The sequence below is a fragment of the Mixophyes fleayi genome, chromosome 6, assembly GCF_038048845.1.
Source record: "Mixophyes fleayi isolate aMixFle1 chromosome 6, aMixFle1.hap1, whole genome shotgun sequence".
In the NCBI taxonomy this organism is placed as follows: Eukaryota; Metazoa; Chordata; class Amphibia; order Anura; family Limnodynastidae; genus Mixophyes; species Mixophyes fleayi.
The window spans coordinates 12,445,659-12,465,923 of record NC_134407.1 but is presented as its reverse complement, the minus strand read 5'-3'; the positions used below and the strand labels follow the sequence as shown (position 1 = coordinate 12,465,923).

Here is a 20,265-nt window from a genome sequence, read left to right as displayed (position 1 = left end):
GGGGCAGGGACTGCTCTGTCTGAATAAAGTTCTCACTCTAGTATATGTAGGCATGACGATAAAGGGTAATAAATACAATTAATAATTATTGTTGGTGATTTATCATGTTCAAGTGTGTCTGTTTGGCAGTATTGTGTGGATAAATATCATAAATGTCACAGTATTTTATTTGAAGTCACTTTTAAGTTTCATTACAAGTATAACCGTGCTCAGCCAACAGCTTTATACCAGTGTAGGTGACTTGTAAGAGCCTTATAATTTACACTAATTGGTTCATTATCCATGAGAACCTCATTCTAATGCCCCATGTAAGTTCTTCACTTTAAAGTTGGCTAAAGAAGTTGAGATCCGACTTTTTGGTGGTCAAGTCAAACAGCGATATGTTATGGGACTGTGTTAGCACAATGACCACACACATAGCGCTAGGTGGTCAAGTCAAACAGCGATATGTCACGGGACTGTGTTAGCACAGTGACCACACACACATAGCGCAATCAGTCAGCTGTATTATCTACTGGGAACGATTTAGAAAACAGTAGTTCTAAGCCATTGTTGGTGGTTGGTGGAGCCCTGTTTCATATCCGTACATATGACCTATTTGTCTAATAACGATTCTTGACTGCAGCCCTATTGCTGAATTTTATAACAGTTCTTTATACTTGTTCATAGTCTCCAGAAGTCCCCCGTCCACCTCCTGATGATGAAAGCTTGGACGGGCAGAGCGGAAATGAAGACGGGGGGAGCGACCCTCGTGATATTGACCAGGATAACCGCAGCACATCTCCGAGTCTGCACAGTGGGGACAGTGAGAGCGATGCATCCTCTGTCCCTTCACCAAAATGTTTTCCTTCTCTGTACAGGGGACCTGGCTCACCCCAACCTCCTGCTTCACCCATTGCTGATACTCCGATCCTACCACCACCCCCTCAGGTTTCTCAGCCACCTGCACAGAGTGAACCTCAGACTGCTAGATCTTACCAGGCTCCTCTTCTTCCACAGTTGTATCCCAGCACTGGTGGGATGGTCAAAGCTGGGCCTACACAGACCTCCCAAGTCAAACCTCCTCCCACCACTCCTATAGCAGGGCTTGGCTCCCCAAGACCATTGGCTTCTCCCACAGCTCCGTCTTCTTTACCAAACAGCTCTTCTTCCTCAACGTCATACCCCCATGTGTCCCACAATCTGCCTCCACCCCCGGCCTTGCGTCCTCTTAATGCCTCTCCAGGACTTCCATCCCAGGTAGGAGAAAAAAATGGACAACCCCTACCTTCTGCTTCTTGTACACTTCGATATCCTCCTTACCCAGGACAATATCCAGCTGGTTACCCGCATCAATACCCTACACAGGGAAAGTATGGGCAACCTCAGCCAGGTCCCCATCCTTCTTGGGGACAAAGTGGACTTAATTATGGACGGAATGAAGGAGCTCCCCGATATCCTCAGCCACCTCCTCAAAACGGACAAGTAGGTGGGGGAGGACAAAATCTTGCAGTGGGATTCAGTGCCCCTCACCACGGAGGCAGCCGTGCTCAGTCCCCTCACAACAACCACCCCCCTCACCCAATGCCTACTGCAGGGGCCATTCAAACTCCAGCATCCCAAAGCAGTGTTCTCCACCCTCACGGAGGGGCAACAGGTGGACAAGGTCAATCTCCTAACCATAACACAAATAATTCCCACCACCCTCATATTCTACCAAACAGAGGACGCTCTCCCACCCCACAAAATAACCAACCACCAGGGGGCACACCTCAGTCCACCCATCACCCCCCTCATGTTCTACCTGGAGGACCTCCAAGTTCACACCATCAGAACAGCACTCAACTCACAGCTCCTGGGTCAGGAAATAGCGGTGGCCAATCACCTGCACCTCCTAATACTTCTCATCTCTCATCCCAACCCTCCTCTACAGGCGGGAATTTAGGGTATCCCCCCCAAGTGGAGACCCAAAATCCTCAGCCCTCACATAACCTCTATCAGCCCCATTCGTCTGCCCCCATTTGCCATTATCCTCCAAACTCTCAGCCTTACGCTAACTACCCATTCCAGGGCTATAAAGGAGCGGCTCCCCCAGCCCCACCTTATAAGAGCGGGCCCCCACCCCCATATAAGACAGGAACTTTCCCAGTCTCCACTCCTCCACCAATCCCTGCACAGGGATATAAAGATTCTTCACCCCCTGCTCCGGCCACGGCCCCCCCACCTGCACCACCTCCTGCTCCTCCCCCACCAGCACCGGCTCCCGTGCAGATAAAACAGGAGCCCCCCGAGGAGTGTGAACCAGAAGGAGAAAGCCCTGTTCCACCCGTCAGCAGCCCCTCCCCACCACCAAAGCTTGTGGATACGCCAAGTCATGCCAGCCAATCTGCCAGGTAATAATTGATACCCGTACCTTTTACAGTGTATGTAATATACATTGTATAGTATACAGGGAATGTATATGTTGCAGTAGTAATTTCCCCCTGACAGAAATTCATGTATAACTACAAACCCCTGCCCTTTGGCAAATCGAGGCGCATGTCAACACCAAAAATAATTTTGCAGTGCCCCTTGGCCATTTTGAACTTAGGCTTAGAAGAGGCAGCCATTTTGAGGACTGAACTCATATTCATGTATCAGATGGGTTCACTAGGAACCAGTACCTCACAAAGATTACTCAGACAGAGCCTCGGTGATGTCACTGATTGCCAATATACTACTGGTTCAGCTCACAAAATGGCTGCCTCCAGTTGTGTGTAGCTGACAGGTCCTTCAAAATGTAAGGTCCTCAACGCAACTAAGCTCTTATACCTATAGCTTGTTCATAGGACAACATTTAAATGACTATTTTGCTATGAAATAAAACTAAATAAATCATTGGTAATTGCATTTTATATACACTTTTTTGGGGTGTTTTCAATATTTTCCCATAATGCTTTGAAGATAAGTCCCCAATGTATTAAAAAAACCCTCAAATAACTGTTAATGGTTTGGACCTTACGACATAGATATTCTTTTTAACCATTTCTGTGCCTTTGTCATTCTCTGTCATGCAGTGTTGAAATTGTAACAATCATAGGGACACCTTAATCAAAATCCTAATTGTAATGTACAATTATTAACACCCCATTATTGAGAAAAATCACCTATACAACTGTGTTCCTCCGTCTACGCGTCATAAATGCCTTAGTTGTTATTTAATTTGGCTGTTGGTGATGGGCCAGAAGTTCCTGTGACTCTGAGCTCATGTGATCATTCACAGCCAATGTGCTGAAAGCTGGCAGTTTGATGATGTCACGTGATGTTTGTCAGGGGCAGAGTGAGCGCGCTCCCACAAGTTTGTGGGCTGTTTACACTCATCAATACTCATGAATGTCAATAGCTGCCCAGCATAGCTAACCTCATGCATATGTGAAAATGTGAATATAGAACTAAAAACACAGTGAATACAAACATAATTATTATATATGTTGTGTGTTCATAGGTCATTTTAATGAACAGTTTTGTGTAGGTAACAGTTGCTCTTTAAGTTTCTTTTCATACATCAACAGGTTTAACAAACACCTGGACCGAGGATATAACTCGTGCTGTCGGACAGATCTGTATTTTGTACCCTTGGAAGGGTCCAAGCTTTCTAAGAAGAGGTCAGAACAGATCGAGAGAGCACGGAGAGAGAGCGAGCAGAGAGCGCGAGAGGAACGTGACCGAGAACGAGAGAGGGAACGGGAGCTAGAGAGGAATGTGGTAAGAGACACAGCATGACCGTCATGTCTCGTGCAGGGACTTTGTTTTGTGATTTTAATGTGTGTATAAATATTATGTCTAATTTGTTTGAGTCCCCACGGTAAATAGCTGCTAGGGTTTCATAGTAGCCTGAAAATAAGGCTGTCATACATGTCTGACAGTTACATGATCGACAATCATATGGTCGACACCATGATATAAACAGGGTAGGAAAGACGACAATAATGACCTTGACAATTGAAATGTAGGCAGTATTATTAGGTCAACAACTCAAATGTTGACAGTATTATTAGGTCAACAATAATAACCCTAATAACCCCTAAAAATCGTATAGTACTGTCTACATTTGAGTTGTCAACCTAATAATACTGCCTACATTTCAATTGTCAACCTAGTAATACTGTCAACATTTCAATTGTCAACCTAATAATACTGCTGACATTTGAGTTGTTGACCTAATAATACTGCCTACATTTCAATTGTCCAGCATCCCAAAGCAGTGTTCTCCACCCCCACGGAGGGGCAATAGGTGGACAAGGTCAATCTCCTAACCATAACACAAATAATTCCCACCACCCTCACATTCTACCAAACAGAGGACGCTCTCCCACCCCACAAAATAACCAACCACTAGGGGGCACACCACAGTCCACCCATCACCCCCTCATGTTCTACCTGGAGGGCTTTTATCTCCCAGTTCACACCATCAGAACAGCACTCAACTCACAGCTCCTGGGTCAGGAAATAGCGGTGGCCAATCACCTGCCCCTCCTAATACTTCTCATCTCTCATCCCAACCCTCCTCTACAGGGGGGAATTTAGGGTATCCCCCCAAGTGGAGCCCCAAAATCCTCAGCCCTCACATAACCTCTATCAGCCCCATTTGTCTGCCCCCATTTGCCATTATCCGCCAAACTCTCAGCCTTACGCTAACTACCCACTCCAGGGCTATAAAGGAGCTGCTTCTCCAGCCCCACCTTACAAGAACGGGCCCCCACCCCCATTCAATTGTCAACCTAATAATACTGTCGACATTTCAATTGTCAACCTTATAATACTGTTGACATTTCAATTGTCAGCCTATTAATACTGTCAACATTTGAGTTGTTGACCTAATAATACTGCCTACATTTCAATTGTCAACCTAATAACACTGTTGACATTTGAGCTGTCGACCTAATAATATTTTCAACATTTCAATTGTCAAACTAATGTTGTCGACTTTTTGAATGTTGACCAAATGAAAGTCTAGTCGTCAACTGCATACCGAAAATCACAAGTAGACACACTAGCTGGTATGGGGTGGGAACGCACTGTGAGTCTGTCCTATGGCTTCCTGTGGATTAGACTGTACTCCAGACAGCTCACAAAGGACATTAACACATTTTAGGAGATGAGCCCATGGTCAGTCTTATTCTCGGGATACTGGAAGATGCACTAACCGTACGACCACGCCATAGCAGCCAGCGCACCTACTTACAGGTTTTATGGAGCGTTATCATAGAGAACCTAGCGGCTATCCATCCCGGAGAGCCTGGGAAAATATTACACAGTGTCAGAAAACGCGGAGCACAAGCAGTGAATAAGAAATCATTCACTAAGCAAATTAAAATAGCAAAAATAAAATTAAGTGGAGATATCCTTTACTCTGTTCCCTGTACATGTTTCGGGCAGTTCATGTGGTTATGTTTTAAGCTGCTCAATACTTTGTCTTGTAAGTTTTTGGTCTATCCAGTGCTCCCTGTAATCTGTATAGGAGAGAGTGAAATGGTCTAATGAGGACTCCAGCTTGACGGACTGTATTCACAATCTGATGGTTTATTCAAAGCATGTTACATTTTTAAGACTATCATTATAACATCGCTCAGCTTACAGGGAGCCGTGGGTCTGTCTTGTCTTCGTCTAGCATGTAGAATCTTTCTTGGAAAGCTATTGGTCTACCCTGCCCATTGTTAATAATATAACCCTGTCATTTAACTCAATGGTGGGAGAGGGTGGGATGGTTTGGATTCAGCAAATTAAGAAAAAAGAGGAGGTTGATTTTAGGACATATTTCCAAGGTTTTTCTGGTTTCAATACATAGTTCAGTTTTCTAAATACATTCGAGATGTCTCAGTATTATTTAGATACACTGAGGGTCTCAGTTGCTTCCCTGTTAGATCACCAGGCCTTCTTGGTCACCTCCAATGTAGTGACTTAATAACACAAAGATATCGCTTTTCTTGCAGAATTTTTACTGCCAAGACAGTACAATAATATGGAGTATAATACAGGCTTTAGTAAATACCTAAATCTGGTCTGCTCCCATCTCTATCTCATTTCTTGTATCTTAAACTGGCCACTAATTCTGTATGGAACCAAATTCAGGATATATAAAGAATCAGCTTATTGTTAAAACAAATGAAACATTTTCTTCAACACGAGGATCTCCATTGGGTCTGAGAGCCCTAACATGTTCTTGTTTCATGTACCATTACAGCCTTTATGCTTTTAGTGTGATATTGTGTATCTATATACATATCAGTTATCTATGCAGATTTGTTTACTGTACCTATTTCAGGTTGCAACCTATGCAGTTTATATTTGTGAATGATTTATGTGTGGAGCTTATAGATATTAAATATAAGGTCTTTTTTACCCTTTTCCTACCATTTGATATTGAGCGCCAACGGGACCCACTCCCTTTTTTTGCCCTAATAAGTATACTTAACTGTACATCACTATGAACAGCTTGGACAAGATCTGCTGAAAAGTAGCTTCACCCAATTTCTCACGGAAAAGTCATGTGTTAGAATGTTTGCACACAATTAATTCGATATTAAAATTAGGGTAAAATTCTTATTATACTGCTGTTTTAATTATTGTTTATTAGCCTTCAGTCTCCTCAAGCTGACGAGAGCCAAATAACTTATTGCTAATTCACTATAATGAATCACAATTATTGAGCACACAAATAAGTATAAAAATAAGTATAAAAATACTAGTTATCATTTTTTTTTCTCCCCACCAGAAACTAGATTCCCGCACTCACGACTGTCCCCAGATGTGTCCTCAGCCTCCTCCTCACCACCCCTCCTTAGCCTTACCCTCTCCATCCTCTGCCCCATCCCGCCCACCACACTTTGAACCACCTGGAGCTGTAGCTGCCATCCCCCCTTATTTGGGACCCGACACCCCCGCTCTTCGTACACTCAGTGAGTACGCCCGTCCCCATGTCCTCTCACCAGCCGGGCGAGCACCCCAGCCTGGCCACCCCCCACACCACCCTTTTTATTTACCCCTTGGGGACCCGCTTCTTGCCTACAACTTGCCAGCCGTGTTTGCCAGTGACCCTTCCCGGGCAGAGCGGGAGCTGCGAGAGAGGCTGAAGCCTGGGTATGAAGTAAAACCTGGAGAGCTGGACCCCCTTCACCCATCTACCCTCCCCCTGCCACCTCCCCAATCCCAACATCACCCTCCCCCTCCGCAGCCACCGCCCTCCGCTGCCGGAGTCCCTGCACAGATGGGGCTGCACCCAGCCTTCCCCTATCACCACGGGCAGCATTCACACCAACATGCTCTGGAAAGGGAAAGGCTGGCCCTTGGGGCCGCGGGAGCCGGTCCTGGAGCTGGACCAGGAGGGACTGGTGGAGCTGGAGGCGCCCGAGGCGAGTTATCCTACGCTGAACGCCTGGCTGCAGAACGACAACACGCAGAACGGGTGGCGGCTCTGAGCGGAGACCCCCTGACCAGACTACAAATGCTGAACGTTACCCCCCATCACCACCAGCACTCGCACATCCACTCACACCTACACTTGCATCAGCAGGATGCCATCCACGCAGGTGAGTTCTGGGATAGTAGCAGTGAACCCTGAGACTGTGGTATGGTGTCGCTACCCTCACCCCCTGTCTTGTCTCTCAGCTTCAGCTGCCGTGCACCCTCTAATGGATCCGCTCACGTCAGGTTCACACCTCACACGGATCCCGTACCCTGCAGCTGGTCTACCAAATCCACTGATCCCGCACCCTCTGCACGACAGTGACGTTCTTCGGCAGCAAATATTTGGTGAGTGAAAGAGGAAAATTAAACTATATGGATATTGTCTATAGATAAAAATATAACATAATAAAAAAAAATTGTGTTATAATTTATGCAAAATGTATTACTTAATTTGTTCTCGATTGTCAGAAGAGATCTGTTTAGAAATTCATTGTATTAGTCCTCCTGGGACTGGGTGTCTCCATGACATTCTGAGATATAATATGAGAGTGCGCATTCTGTTGTCACGGCAACAGCTGTCCTATCACTACTGTGTACTTCCCCCGTTCCTCACAGACTATCATGTGCTACACTGTCGGTTGAACGCAATTCATGTCTGAACTCAACTGACACTTACGACTGCCTACAATTTGAAGGGCGGTACGGTGGTGGGAAAGGGCTGGATTAAAGCTTTGGGGTGCCCGGGGCATTTAAGATTTGGGGGGCTCTGTGGTCTAAAAGTAAGAGCCATAATTCAGGGATAGTTAATTACCCATTTCTGAAAATACTACATAATTAGGACCCTTGATGGTCGTAATTGATAATAGTGCCCCCTTGATGATCACAAATGATAATAGTGCCCCCTTGATGAGCTAAATTAATAATAGTACCCCCTTGATTATCACAATTAATAATACTGCCCCCTTGATGATCACAATTGATAATAGTGCCCCCTTGATGAGCTAAATTAATAATAGTACCCCCTTGATTATCACAATTAATAATACTGCCCCCTTGATGATCACAATTGATAATAGTGCCCGCTTGATGATCTAAATTAATAATAGTACCCCCTTGATTATCACAATAATAGTGCTCCCTTGATGATCTAAATTAATAATAGTACCCCCTTGATTATCACAATAATAGTGCCCGCTTGATGATCTAAATTAATAATAGTACCCCCTTGATTATCACAATTAATAATAGTGCTCCCTTGATGATCTAAATTAATAATAGTACCCCCCATGATTATCACAATTAATAATAGTACCCCCTTGATTATCACAATTGATAATAGTGCTCCCTTGATGATCTAAATTAATAATAGTACCCCCTTGATTGTCACAATTAATAATAGTGCCCCCTTGACAATATACTTAACTTAGGCCTCTTCTTTCTTCAGTCCACAGTGTATGCGGATGCAGAGACGCTCCTGGCTGCTGCTGACTATAAGACTGCAACGCTTAAGCGAGCCAGGAGACACTCCATAGAGTCACTAATGGGAACAGGTGCTAATGGGGCAGTTAAGGCAGCAATAGCTGCTCCCTTAACAGCCCTGGCAGCACCTGTTCCCGGACAGACCCTACCACTTGGTCCAGAGGGCCCCATGAAACAAGGGAACGTGAGGCACATGCACCCTGCCCCCTCCCTCCCTCCTTAGTCTGCACAGAGCTGGATTAACATAGGCAGCGTACAGTGAGGGCGCACAGAGGGTAACAGCAAGTACAAGAGTACATATGTGTCTTTTAGCCGTATTATTTGCACCAACTACAGGGCAGGTGTAAGTGCCGACTGATAGTGATGACTACACGTATGTACGACAGAACATGGGTTTGCATGTAAGAGTAACTATAAAAATACATTTTATATACATTACACATTAAGAACATCCTGATTTATGTATTTTATGTTTAAACATTTTAATTATTTATTCATGATTATAATATTACAAATTATTAATTTATTTTAGAAAATATTTATATTTGCATGCACTCTGATGGTACCGTACAGCCAGAGCACACTTATACCCAGATTCAAATGGAAACGTATCTTGAGATCCGCATTTATTTTTGATTTTTCTTATTTTATTTCATGCCCTCTAAAGTTCAGCTATTTGCATTGATCATAGTGATCAGGTGGTCACGTGACCCAGTAAATCATCCTTATAGTCAGCAATGAGATAAGCCAGAGAAGTCAGACCTGACATACACTGACAAAAGAGAGGTGTCGGCCCTCTCACGGGTAAAATGGGTATCATGCTCGGCCAGGACCAGATTAGCCACTAGTAAATTTAGGCTCATGCCTAAGGCCAGATAGGTGTGTGGGTGCGACTGCTTCTTTGACATGACGTCATCAAGGCTCACCAGCCAATAGCAGGTAGCGGACGGCACTGCCTACTTCTCATGCTGACTAGACAGAATCACATACAGCAACTTGTGTCTCCATTACCGCTGCTGGTAATACCAGTAATGGGAGACAGGATGACTGAAGATGCTGCATATCCTGCTCACTGATGTCACTGGTGAATTATTAATCAACACAGGTACTATACTACTGCTGGTATAATCACTGTGTGAGGTACTGAGTGCTGGTATAATCACTGTGTGGGGTACTGAGTGCTGGTATAATCACTGTGTGGGGTACTGGCTCCTGGTATAATCACTGTGTGGGGTACTGGCTCCTGGTATAATCACTGTGTGGGGTACTGGCTCCAGGTATAATCACTGTGTGGGGTACTGGCTCCTGGTATAATCACTGTGTGGGGTACTGGCTCCTGGTATAATCACTGTGTGGGGTACTGGCTCCTGGTATAATCATTGTGTGGGGTACTGGCTCCTGGTATAATCACTGTGTGGGGTACTGAGTGCTGGTATAATCACTGTGTGGGGTACTGGCTCCTGGTATAATCACTGTGTGGGGTACTGGCTCCTGGTATAATCACTGTGTGGGGTACTGGCTCCAGGTATAATCACTGTGTGGGGTACTGGCTCCTGGTATAATCACTGTGTGGGGTACTGGCTCCTGGTATAATCACTGTGTGGGGTACTGGCTCCTGGTATAATCATTGTGTGGGGTACTGGCTCCTGGTATAATCACTGTGTGGGGTGCTGGCTCCTGGTATAATCACTGTGTGGGGTACTGGCTCCTGGTATAATCACTGTGTGGGGTACTGAGTGCTGGTATAATCACTGTGTGGGGTACTGAGTGCTGGTATAATCACTGTGTGGGGTGCTGGCTCCTGGTATAATCACTGTGTGGGGTGCTGGCTCCTGGTATAATCACTGTGTGGGGTACTGGCTCCTGGTATAATCACTGTGTGGGGTACTGGCTCCTGGTATAATCACTGTGTGGGGTACTGGCTCCTGGTATAATCATTGTGTGGGGTACTGGCTCCTGGTATAATCACTGTGTGGGGTACTGGCTCCTGGTATAATCACTGTGTGGGGTACTGGCTCCAGGTATAATCACTGTGTGGGGTACTGGCTCCTGGTATAATCACTGTGTGGGGTACTGAGTAATGGTATAATCACTGTGTGGGGTACTGGCTCCTAGTATAATCACTGTGTGGGGTACTGGCTCCTGGTATAATCACTGTGTGGGGTACTGGCTCCTGGTATAATTACTGTGTGGGGTGCTGGCTCCTGGTATAATCACTGTGTGGGGTACTGGCTCCTGGTATAATCACTGTGTGGGGTACTGGCTCCAGGTATAATCACTGTGTGGGGTACTGGCTCCTGGTATAATCATTGTGTGGGGTACTGGCTCCTGGTATAATTACTGTGTGGGGTACTGGCTCCTGGTATAATCACTGTGTGGGGTCCTGGCTCCTGGTATAATCACTGTGTGGGGTACTGGCTCCTGGTATAATCACTGTGTGGGGTACTGGCTCTTGGTATAATCACTGTGTGGGGTACTGGCTGCTGGTATAATCACTGTGTGGGGTGCTGGCTCCTGATATAATCACTGTGTGGGGTGCTGGCTCCTGGTATAATTACTGTGTGGGGTACTGGCTCCTGGTATAATCGCTGTGTGGGGTACTGGCTCCTGGTATAATCACTGTGTGGGGTACTGAGTAATGGTATAATCACTGTGTGGGGTACTGGCTCCTAGTATAATCACTGTGTGGGGTACTGGCTCCTGGTATAATCACTGTGTGGGGTACTGGCTCCTGGTATAATTATTGTGTGGGGTGCTGGCTCCTGGTATAATCACTGTGTGGGGTACTGGCTCCTGGTATAATCACTGTGTGGGGTACTGGCTCCTGGTATAATCACTGTGTGGGGTACTGGCTCCAGGTATAATCACTGTGTGGGGTACTGGCTCCTGGTATAATCACTGTGTGGGGTACTGGCTCCTGGTATAATTACTGTGTGGGGTACTGGCTCCTGGTATAATCACTGTGTGGGGTCCTGGCTCCTGGTATAATCACTGTGTGGGGTACTGGCTCCTGGTATAATCACTGTGTGGGGTACTGGCTCTTGGTATAATCACTGTGTGGGGTACTGGCTCCTGGTATAATTACTGTGTGGGGTACTGGCTCCTGGTATAATCACTGTGTGGGGTACTGGCTCCTGGTATAATCACTGTGTGGGGTACTGGCTCCTGCTATAATCACTGTGTGGGGTACTGGCTCTTGGTATAATCACTGTGTGGGGTACTGGCTGCTGGTATAATCACTGTGTGGGGTGCTGGCTCCTGGTATAATTACTGTGTGGGGTGCTGGCTCCTGGTATAATTACTGTGTGGGGTACTGGCTCCTGGTATAATCGCTGATAGCCAGACAGATGAATAAGTGTGAGATACATAGATGTGACAGCTGCTGAATTTTTTTGCATGCAGGAATAATCTATATCTATAATCTATAATAGATGAAGGTAGTTTGATAGAGCGGTCGCCTGTGACTTATAGTTCCACAATGCTGGGTAGCATCAGATTACCTAAGCTTGCTCTAAGAAGTAACTAACCTGTCTACCCTGTAATCAGACTGTGATAATGGTTTATGTTGCTGATACAATGTAAAGGAGGTCATTGACTCTGTACATTCCTAGTCATTATCCTAATCCTTCCTGTGTTCTCTTCCCAGCAGCCTCCCCCTACAGAGACCTGCCTTCCTCCCTCTCCGCTCCCCTCTCCGCCGCTCACCAGCTACAGGCCATGCACGCACAGTCCGCGGAACTGCAGCGCCTGGCCCTGGAGCAACAGCATTGGTTACAAACGCATCACCCCCTGCAGGGAGTGCCCCTCCCCGGACAGGAAGACTACTACAGGTGAAAGCGCTCAGGACCACCAGCCATGTTGTCATTTAAAAAAAAAAAAAAAAAGAAAAAATACCCTTTGCGTATTTGTGTGTAGTACAGAGGAATGCATATGCTAGATAGTGTTTTATAAAATCTCTTTGTACGGACTATAAGCAAACTTAGGGGGTTTTGTCTGTCATTTCAGGTTCTTCCCAGCTGGCCACGGCTCCCGTGACATTATACCACTCTACAATTATGTGTATTGTATTATCACAAATTAATAGGTTTGACAGGAGGGTTTGGGGTGTAGACAATGCATTAATTTATAAATGATCTAGTTGACGGTAAGCTCTGTAAACAAAGTTAGCAACATCTTAATAGATGCTAGGGAAAGTCCTGCGGCAGGAATATTATTATACATCCATCTCGTAATATTTCCATTAGACATATACCTAATAAAAACAGACGGCTAGCGTTTCTTTAATAAGGCCTTTTGTCACTTTTAAACATGTTTGTGCTATTGTTTTACAGTCATTTGAAGAAAGAAACGGATAAAACCCTGTAATAAAGTCACGGGGGCAGAGGTCATCTCGGTGCTTGCAGGAATCTGATTGGACGAGACAAGATGACTTCCCAGAGCAGAGGCAGAAATACTTCATGTGACCAAAAGAGACAACCCGAGAGAGAAAAGAGAGACATGCCACCATGGCAGAGCATGGAAGAGTGTTTGAGAGATGAGAGAGACATCTGGACCCGCAGCGTGACACACTTTGCGCCAAAGAGACATGCTGTGACCAAGACTCAGATCACCACCATGCCCATAAAAGAGAGCGAGGGCTCCATGATATATAGACATCCTCCTAAAGCGAGACAGCCCATGACTGACTTATTGAACCTTGAAACGCCCTGAAGTAGAGATCCGTTTTGAGAATCAGACACCCTGTGACGTAGAGAGACACCCTATGACGGTCAAGAGACACTCACACAGGAAGTCCACTGTGAGATCTTACGTAGACTAAGAGTGACAGCCCGATGACTGACAGAAGCATTTGTGACAGAGGACGGCTTCTGCTACAGTGTAAAGAGACATCACAAGAGTATCAATGAGACTCCTCCTGTGACACTCACAGAGATTTCCCCCGTCAGAGAGACGTCCTGCAATAGACAGGCGTGCAGGAATAGAAAGTGACAGCTTGCCCCGATAACCTGCCATCTCATGGACATTTCTTTTTGTATGTATTGTGTCACTAATAGTTGGTCTGAGTGTGACAGAGCTCCGCACTCTCCCCCTGTGTGTGTGTGTGTCTGTGTGTAATTATAATTGTGTGTTTATACTGTGACACTTCTACATCCGATCATGTGTGGGGAGGTTTGGAAGATATATAGACTGAGTGTATGTAAATGTTAGCACGTTCTGTGTTACGTATGCACTTCCTTGCTTAGTAGCATTATGCATGCTGATCTGTGGTCAAATCTGTCACCTGCACACACTGGGGGCAGCCATTTTAGGACAGAATCAATATTTCATGAGAATGCAGCCATTCAACAAGAAAACAGTAACATTGCCGAGGCAGGAGGCTCACAGTGCCTCGTGCCTCAGTGATATCGCCAGTTTAGGCCTCCTATGTGGTCCCGTTTTCCCAGGAATCTCCCTTCTGTCCACAAGTCCTATAAGTATTTTAACTTTTATTTTGACGCCATCTGGTTTTTTATTTTAGAACGATGGGACCCCTCCGCTTGTACCTCGCGAATTGATAAGCTGCATTATTATTGGTCCGGTCTGCCCTCGCTGTGTGTAGATGACTGGTACATTGTAAACTGAGAGTAGATAACAGTTGGTACCTCATGCCTCCTTGATATTACAAGTGTCGTGATTGGTGAGCTTCCCCTGTAATATCATGTCATGCGTGTCACAGCTAACACGTCAGGTGAATCTTCACCTCATTAGTATGAACGATGATGTCATTGCTGACAGAAACAAAAATATTCTGCTCCTCACACAAAGAGACCTAAATATTACCTTAGCGTCCAGATGAATTGAAAAAAAAACAACCAATATAAGTGTCACGTGGTCCGTGTGAGCTTGCGTGTGAATATACATATAGATATATGTATGCGTGTCTGTTACCTTCCTCTAGGTGTGTGTGGATGCATGTTGCTGTCATTTTGTACATATCTGTGTGAGTGTATATACACAAGCGAATGTTGTGAACCTGTATATAATGACGTGTGTAATCCGTGACTAAGAATACGTGTGTTTCGGCGTGTATGTATATCTTTTATATATATAACAGGGATCTTTAAGATTGCAAGAATATCTACTTGTACTTGTATATTAATTCCACAGTGTGCGTATATCTGAGCTGTGAGTATATATATGTGTACATAAATACCACATTATATGGCAGTGTGTGTACATACATGGACGCCAACAAACACTTATTTATACCGGTTTCCTCCATCTGCATCATTTACAGGGCAGGGGCAATTTAGGGCTCATTCTCCTATTTTTAATTAAAGGAAATCTCCTTACCAAATGGTGAGATAAGCCCCCTCTCCAACTAAAACTACGTTAGTTTGGTGGTAATTCACCTTTTCCAGATGAAAATGGGATTGCAGGTCCTGTAGTGTTAATGGTTAACTCCACTCAAAAGTCATATTGCCATGTTGTTTTTGTTGGGTACAACTTACTGGAATAACTCCCTGATACCTGAAATAGGATTTCTGACTGAAATTGCCTGCTTAAACCTCAGAAACATACTGTGACTGCCATTTGATAGCTAGATGATGAACAACTGATCTTCCTTAGCAACATCCGTAACCATGGAAACAGTCAGTGCAATCCATGTTGTTTTGCTAGTTTGAGGGATAAAGGTTCATTACCCAAATAATTGTGTTGATAATAGAGATGTTATAATTCAATCTCTCGCACTGAAAATGTAAATAACTAGTGGTAAATAGAAGGAGCCAAAAATGACAGTGACCCAATCTATGGGTGAGGGTGGTAGGTCCATGGAAGCGGAGAGAGCAAAACGTGGAGGTAAATTGTCTTTAAAATAATGGTAACGTAACTCCATATTCTTATAAAGAAAAATAGAAACACCACCGCTTTTAAGCCTAGGATATAACCAAAATTGGTGGCAGTAGTTTAGTCCGCCATTGGGGGCATTTCTGATAACTAGTACACAGAACAATGTGCTGTAGCCTACGGCAACCAACCATGATCTCCGAGACCGTCACAGTCCCCCGATATCTGGGTCCATCACTACGTATCAGTGTATAAATGTGTCGTGTGTGTGGTCTATGCACAGTGCATCTAGGATGTCGTGTTTATATATGGACTATGTATGTATGATGGAAGTGTGTAACAGTCTATCTACACGTATGATCTATGTTAATACCTGCAGTCATTGCCATCAGACCGAGGCTCTTGCCTAGAAGACCTGGGGGTATATTTACTAAACGGCAGGTTTAAAAAAGTGGAGATGTTGCCTATAGCAACCAAGGCAACCAATCAGATTCTAGCTATCATTTATTTAGTACATTCTACAAAATGACAGCTAGAATCTGATTGGTTGCTATAGGCAACATCTCCACTTTTTCAAACCCACAGTTTAGTAAATAAACCCCCAGTGGGTTAAATGTATTAAACTGCTGATTTTAAAGGCTAGTTTTGCCTCTAAAGACAGACTTGCAAAATCCGCAGTTTAATACATTTACCCCGAGGTTTTATTATAATGTATTTAGGACCAACGAGAGCTACGGTGCCGTACAGACAGGTAGATAAGTGAATAGTGATAACTTGATAGAACATAAGCTTACCGATCGCTAGAACCGACCATCTGTGATGTCTCCACTCCTTAACGCTATCATAAGCTGAACAGAATGGCTGCCTCCAGATGGCGCAGGGGACGGGGGCCGCTTTCAATAACGGTAAAAAAAAATGATTCTCTAGAAGGCGGATTTGCACTTTTCTGCCAAACGTATCTACGTTTTCTGATAATGCATCGAAAAACGAGTTCCTCTGTGTTGTGGGTGACAGTCCCAGGCAGCTTAATTCTGATTTTATTGGTTCGATTCACACGTCTGCAAAATTAGGTCACCCCAGTATATAAAGTCTGAGTGAAAACATTGTTGGGATATTCTAATAAAGCAGCGATGGGCAAATCGATACACATCAGGGGTCTCATGGTGTGGCCCTCTAGCCTTCAAATTACTCTTAGGGCTAGATTTACTAAGCTGCGGGTTTGAAAAAGTGGGGATGTTGCCTATAGCAATTAATCAGATTCTAGCTTTCATTTTGTAGAAGGTACTAAATAAATGAAAGCTAGAATCTGATTGGTTGCTATAGGCAACATCCCCACTTTTTCAAACCCGCAGTTTAGTTAATCTAGCCCTTAATCTCAGTAATAAGATAAAACAATACCTTTATTTAAAGAAAGGAGACACCTATCTGTGATAAGATATCATCATTTTAAACAAGTATTACAAGCGATACCAAGTCTGACAATAGAGCAGGAAGAAGCTGCGGCAACAGGGGACGGCTTGAGGGCATCTTTAAGTCAAGCAGCCTATATCTTAAGTCTTCCCGGTACTAGGCACTTGTCTCGGTTGTCTTGATGGTAATTAGGACCTATCTGTAACACGTCTCCTCCACCAAGATGTATGTGAATGTAAGACTGAAAATAGCTTCAGAACACGGAGCTTTGTACATGTATGACTGAGAATTGGTCATGATCTAGACATTTGGCGGACCATAAAAACGTACTTGTGTGTCTTTTATATCACATTTACCAAGTAGTAAAAAAAATGGACCTGACTTACTCACCGCTTCATAAACGACGTATGTGTGACCAGCGTGTGCGTGTTACACCTGTAATGTATATATGAGATATACACAGCTAAGGGTGTGTATTTGTACATATATGTGTGAACGTATCTTATGTACATACATGTGTGCGCTAGAGGGGGAGAGTGAGAGCCTATGAAAATATAACTGTATAAATATATATGGATATTACACTCCTTCATCACCCCCAAGCCCCACCCCTTTTGTACTCTGCCCTCCTCTTGCGCCTTCGCACGATGACTCAGCACGGCGGAGGGGGGGGTTGGAATAAAGTGACAAGGCACTTACAGAATATGTCTGGGCTGTATTTTGTTTTGGTGCAGACAGTGGCTTCCATAGACGTGTCGTTTCTTCAGATTTACTAACCGGTGATTGCATGAGTTGCAGGATAAGAGCAAATGTTGGACATTGCACACGGAGCAAGATGCGGTACGTTGTCCGTACATGCAGAATGAGGTCAGAGACTGAGAATTGCACCCAGCGTACAATACATGAGAAGTTGTCCTGTTGATACAGAAAGAGATCAGATACTGATAATCATATATTCAGAATACAGAACAAGACCTGTGGTACTGTACACAGTCTATACATACAGGATTGTGGTACCAGTTTAAAACAGGTGAAAAGAAATAAAATCTTTAAAAACAGGGATTGCCTAAAAACTAGGGAAAGTCCACATCTACTGTATAAGTACATGTAAGTCATATTTGACCTATGGTGTAAGACTATGTTATAATAGATAACTAGCACGCCCATCAGACGCGACGTTTTCCAGTAAATAGCAAACCCCATGCTTCATTCTAATGGAACCCCATGCCTCATTCTAATGGAACTCCATGCCTCATTCCAATGGTACCCAATGCCTTTATCCAATGGAACCCCATGCCTCATTCCAATGGTACCCAATGTATTTTTCCAATGAAACCCCATGCCTCATTCCAATGGAAAACAATGTATCTTTTCAATGGAACCCCATGCCTCATTCCAATGGAACCCCATGTCTTTTTCCAATGGAACCCCATGCTTCATTCCAATGGAACCCCATGTATTTTTCCAATGGAACCCCATTCCTCACTACAATGTGACATATGGGAATGTTCTGGGAAACTGGGAATACACATGAGCACTACATATTTGAATTAAATGGTGTATATAAACATGAAGATCACTTAGATATCGTAAATGAACACATTCAGTCCTTACTACACTTCTTTATGCTGTGTGTCTTCATTACAGCACAAATTGTCCGCTCTTTGTACGATGCTCCATTGAGATACCCCGGCCAGGGTTTAGGGCAAGGTGTGGACAGGTCTGAGAGGGCCTCTCCGGGTAGGTGTTGCTCTTTTGAAAACCAAATTTACATATAAACTTGTTTCTCACGGTTGATTACTGCTGGGCGCCAACACAGGGAGAAACCATAAGATGTAAGTGAGGAAGGGGGCAAACATGGACAGAGGGGCACGTGGTATGGAACTGTGCGAAAAGTCTGAGTCTTAACATATTACTACAATTAACAATCATCTTGTCCTCACCGTGTCCTAAAACCACCCAGCCTCCTCCCATGGGGCTGCTCTTATTAGAACGGGGGTTGCTGACTTCCGTTTCATGTGGCATACCCAGAGGAGGAAGGAGTGTACTGTGCGGCCCTCTAGCTACTTCATGTACCCCTCACTGTTCTAAAATGTTATAAATCTAATCTTGTGACACATTACACATAACAGGTTATACTTTGTAATTATTTTATAAAAAAAATAAGCCAACACGAAGAAGTCATGTGTGGAAAAGTAAGGGTACTCGTTAATTATATGGGCGCCACTTGGCACAGCTCTGGCATGGACGATACCTGCTATTTCAGGTATATAAACAAGGAAAAGTGCAATTTGTCCTGGCCATAAAGTGTTTCCAGTGCGCTATGCATGTGATTAGCGCAGTCTGATCATGGAATATCAGAACTGGAATCTGAATGAGCCCTGAATACTTCAGCCTAGGGCTAAATGATTGGGAAAATCATTCTGGTACATTATTACAACCACAGGGGGTTACTTGGTTTTACAGATATATGGGGGGAGTTTGGTCATAAAGGTCTGACCAGCCTCATACAGACAACCCTGCCCCCATCACATGTCTGTCTACCCCTATGTATATTTATAGGGTATGTACTATAGGTTCACAGTAATTCCAGCTGTCTCCTAGCAACGGAGTCACCGCCTCTTTCTGGTAGCTCTGGAAAGGGTAACGCCCATTTTACTACTGAGCCAATCAGTGAGTTATAATCTGCATATTATACCAGCGCTTATGTACTGTACTGTTGTTAGTTTAGTCTGTTTATTTTCTTTTTTACATATTTGATTGTATGTAAAATATACAGGGCTGGATTTTTATGATCTAAATTATAATTGTTAGGTTATGTTTCTGAGGCGTCTCCATGACTGTACTAAGATGTAAGGGACGCCGGGTGTTATACATAGATACTGAATCACCAGTGATTATAGCTCTTTTGCTAATTGTCTAGAAGGTTCTCGTGTCTACGGGAGCCGTCCACTACTGGTTATAAAAAAAGAAGAACCTAACATCCGGGAATGTGGTGTGTTATATACAGAGCTGCAGTTCTCATACAGAGACACGGTGACTTTATGTACTATTTCACTCACAGTATAGAGACATCCCAGGATGGGCACTGCCCACACTGTGTTACATTATGTACGTCCCCGG

The 20,265-nt window shown here is 44.3% G+C and overlaps 1 protein-coding gene and 1 non-coding gene across 10 annotated transcripts in view; both read left to right on the top strand.

Annotated features, from left to right (window-relative positions):
* The window catches only part of ATN1 (atrophin 1), a 320,704-nt gene that overhangs the window by 23,363 nt on the left and 277,076 nt on the right, over nt 1–20,265 (top strand). For 4 of the 9 annotated variants that reach the window (XM_075215806.1, XM_075215809.1, XM_075215805.1 and 1 more), the window contains exons 5-11: nt 670–2,372; nt 3,531–3,723; nt 6,734–7,547; nt 7,627–7,770; nt 12,551–12,734; nt 12,910–12,963; nt 13,236–17,845. In XM_075215806.1, the coding sequence (XP_075071907.1) occupies nt 670–2,372; nt 3,531–3,723; nt 6,734–7,547; nt 7,627–7,770; nt 12,551–12,734; nt 12,910–12,963; nt 13,236–13,269 (3,126 nt within the window). In that variant the 3' untranslated portion in view covers nt 13,270–17,845. Of the gene's footprint in view, nt 1–669; nt 2,373–3,530; nt 3,724–6,733; nt 7,548–7,626; nt 7,771–12,550; nt 12,735–12,909; nt 12,964–13,235; nt 17,846–20,265 lie in introns of those variants that run through there. The other 5 variants (XM_075215812.1, XM_075215813.1, XR_012693312.1 and 2 more) reach the window with 4 other exon arrangements.
* LOC142095982 (U7 small nuclear RNA) lies at nt 20,034–20,092 on the top strand. Its single transcript, XR_012678048.1, has one exon. It is a non-coding gene; the product is annotated as a U7 small nuclear RNA (small nuclear RNA).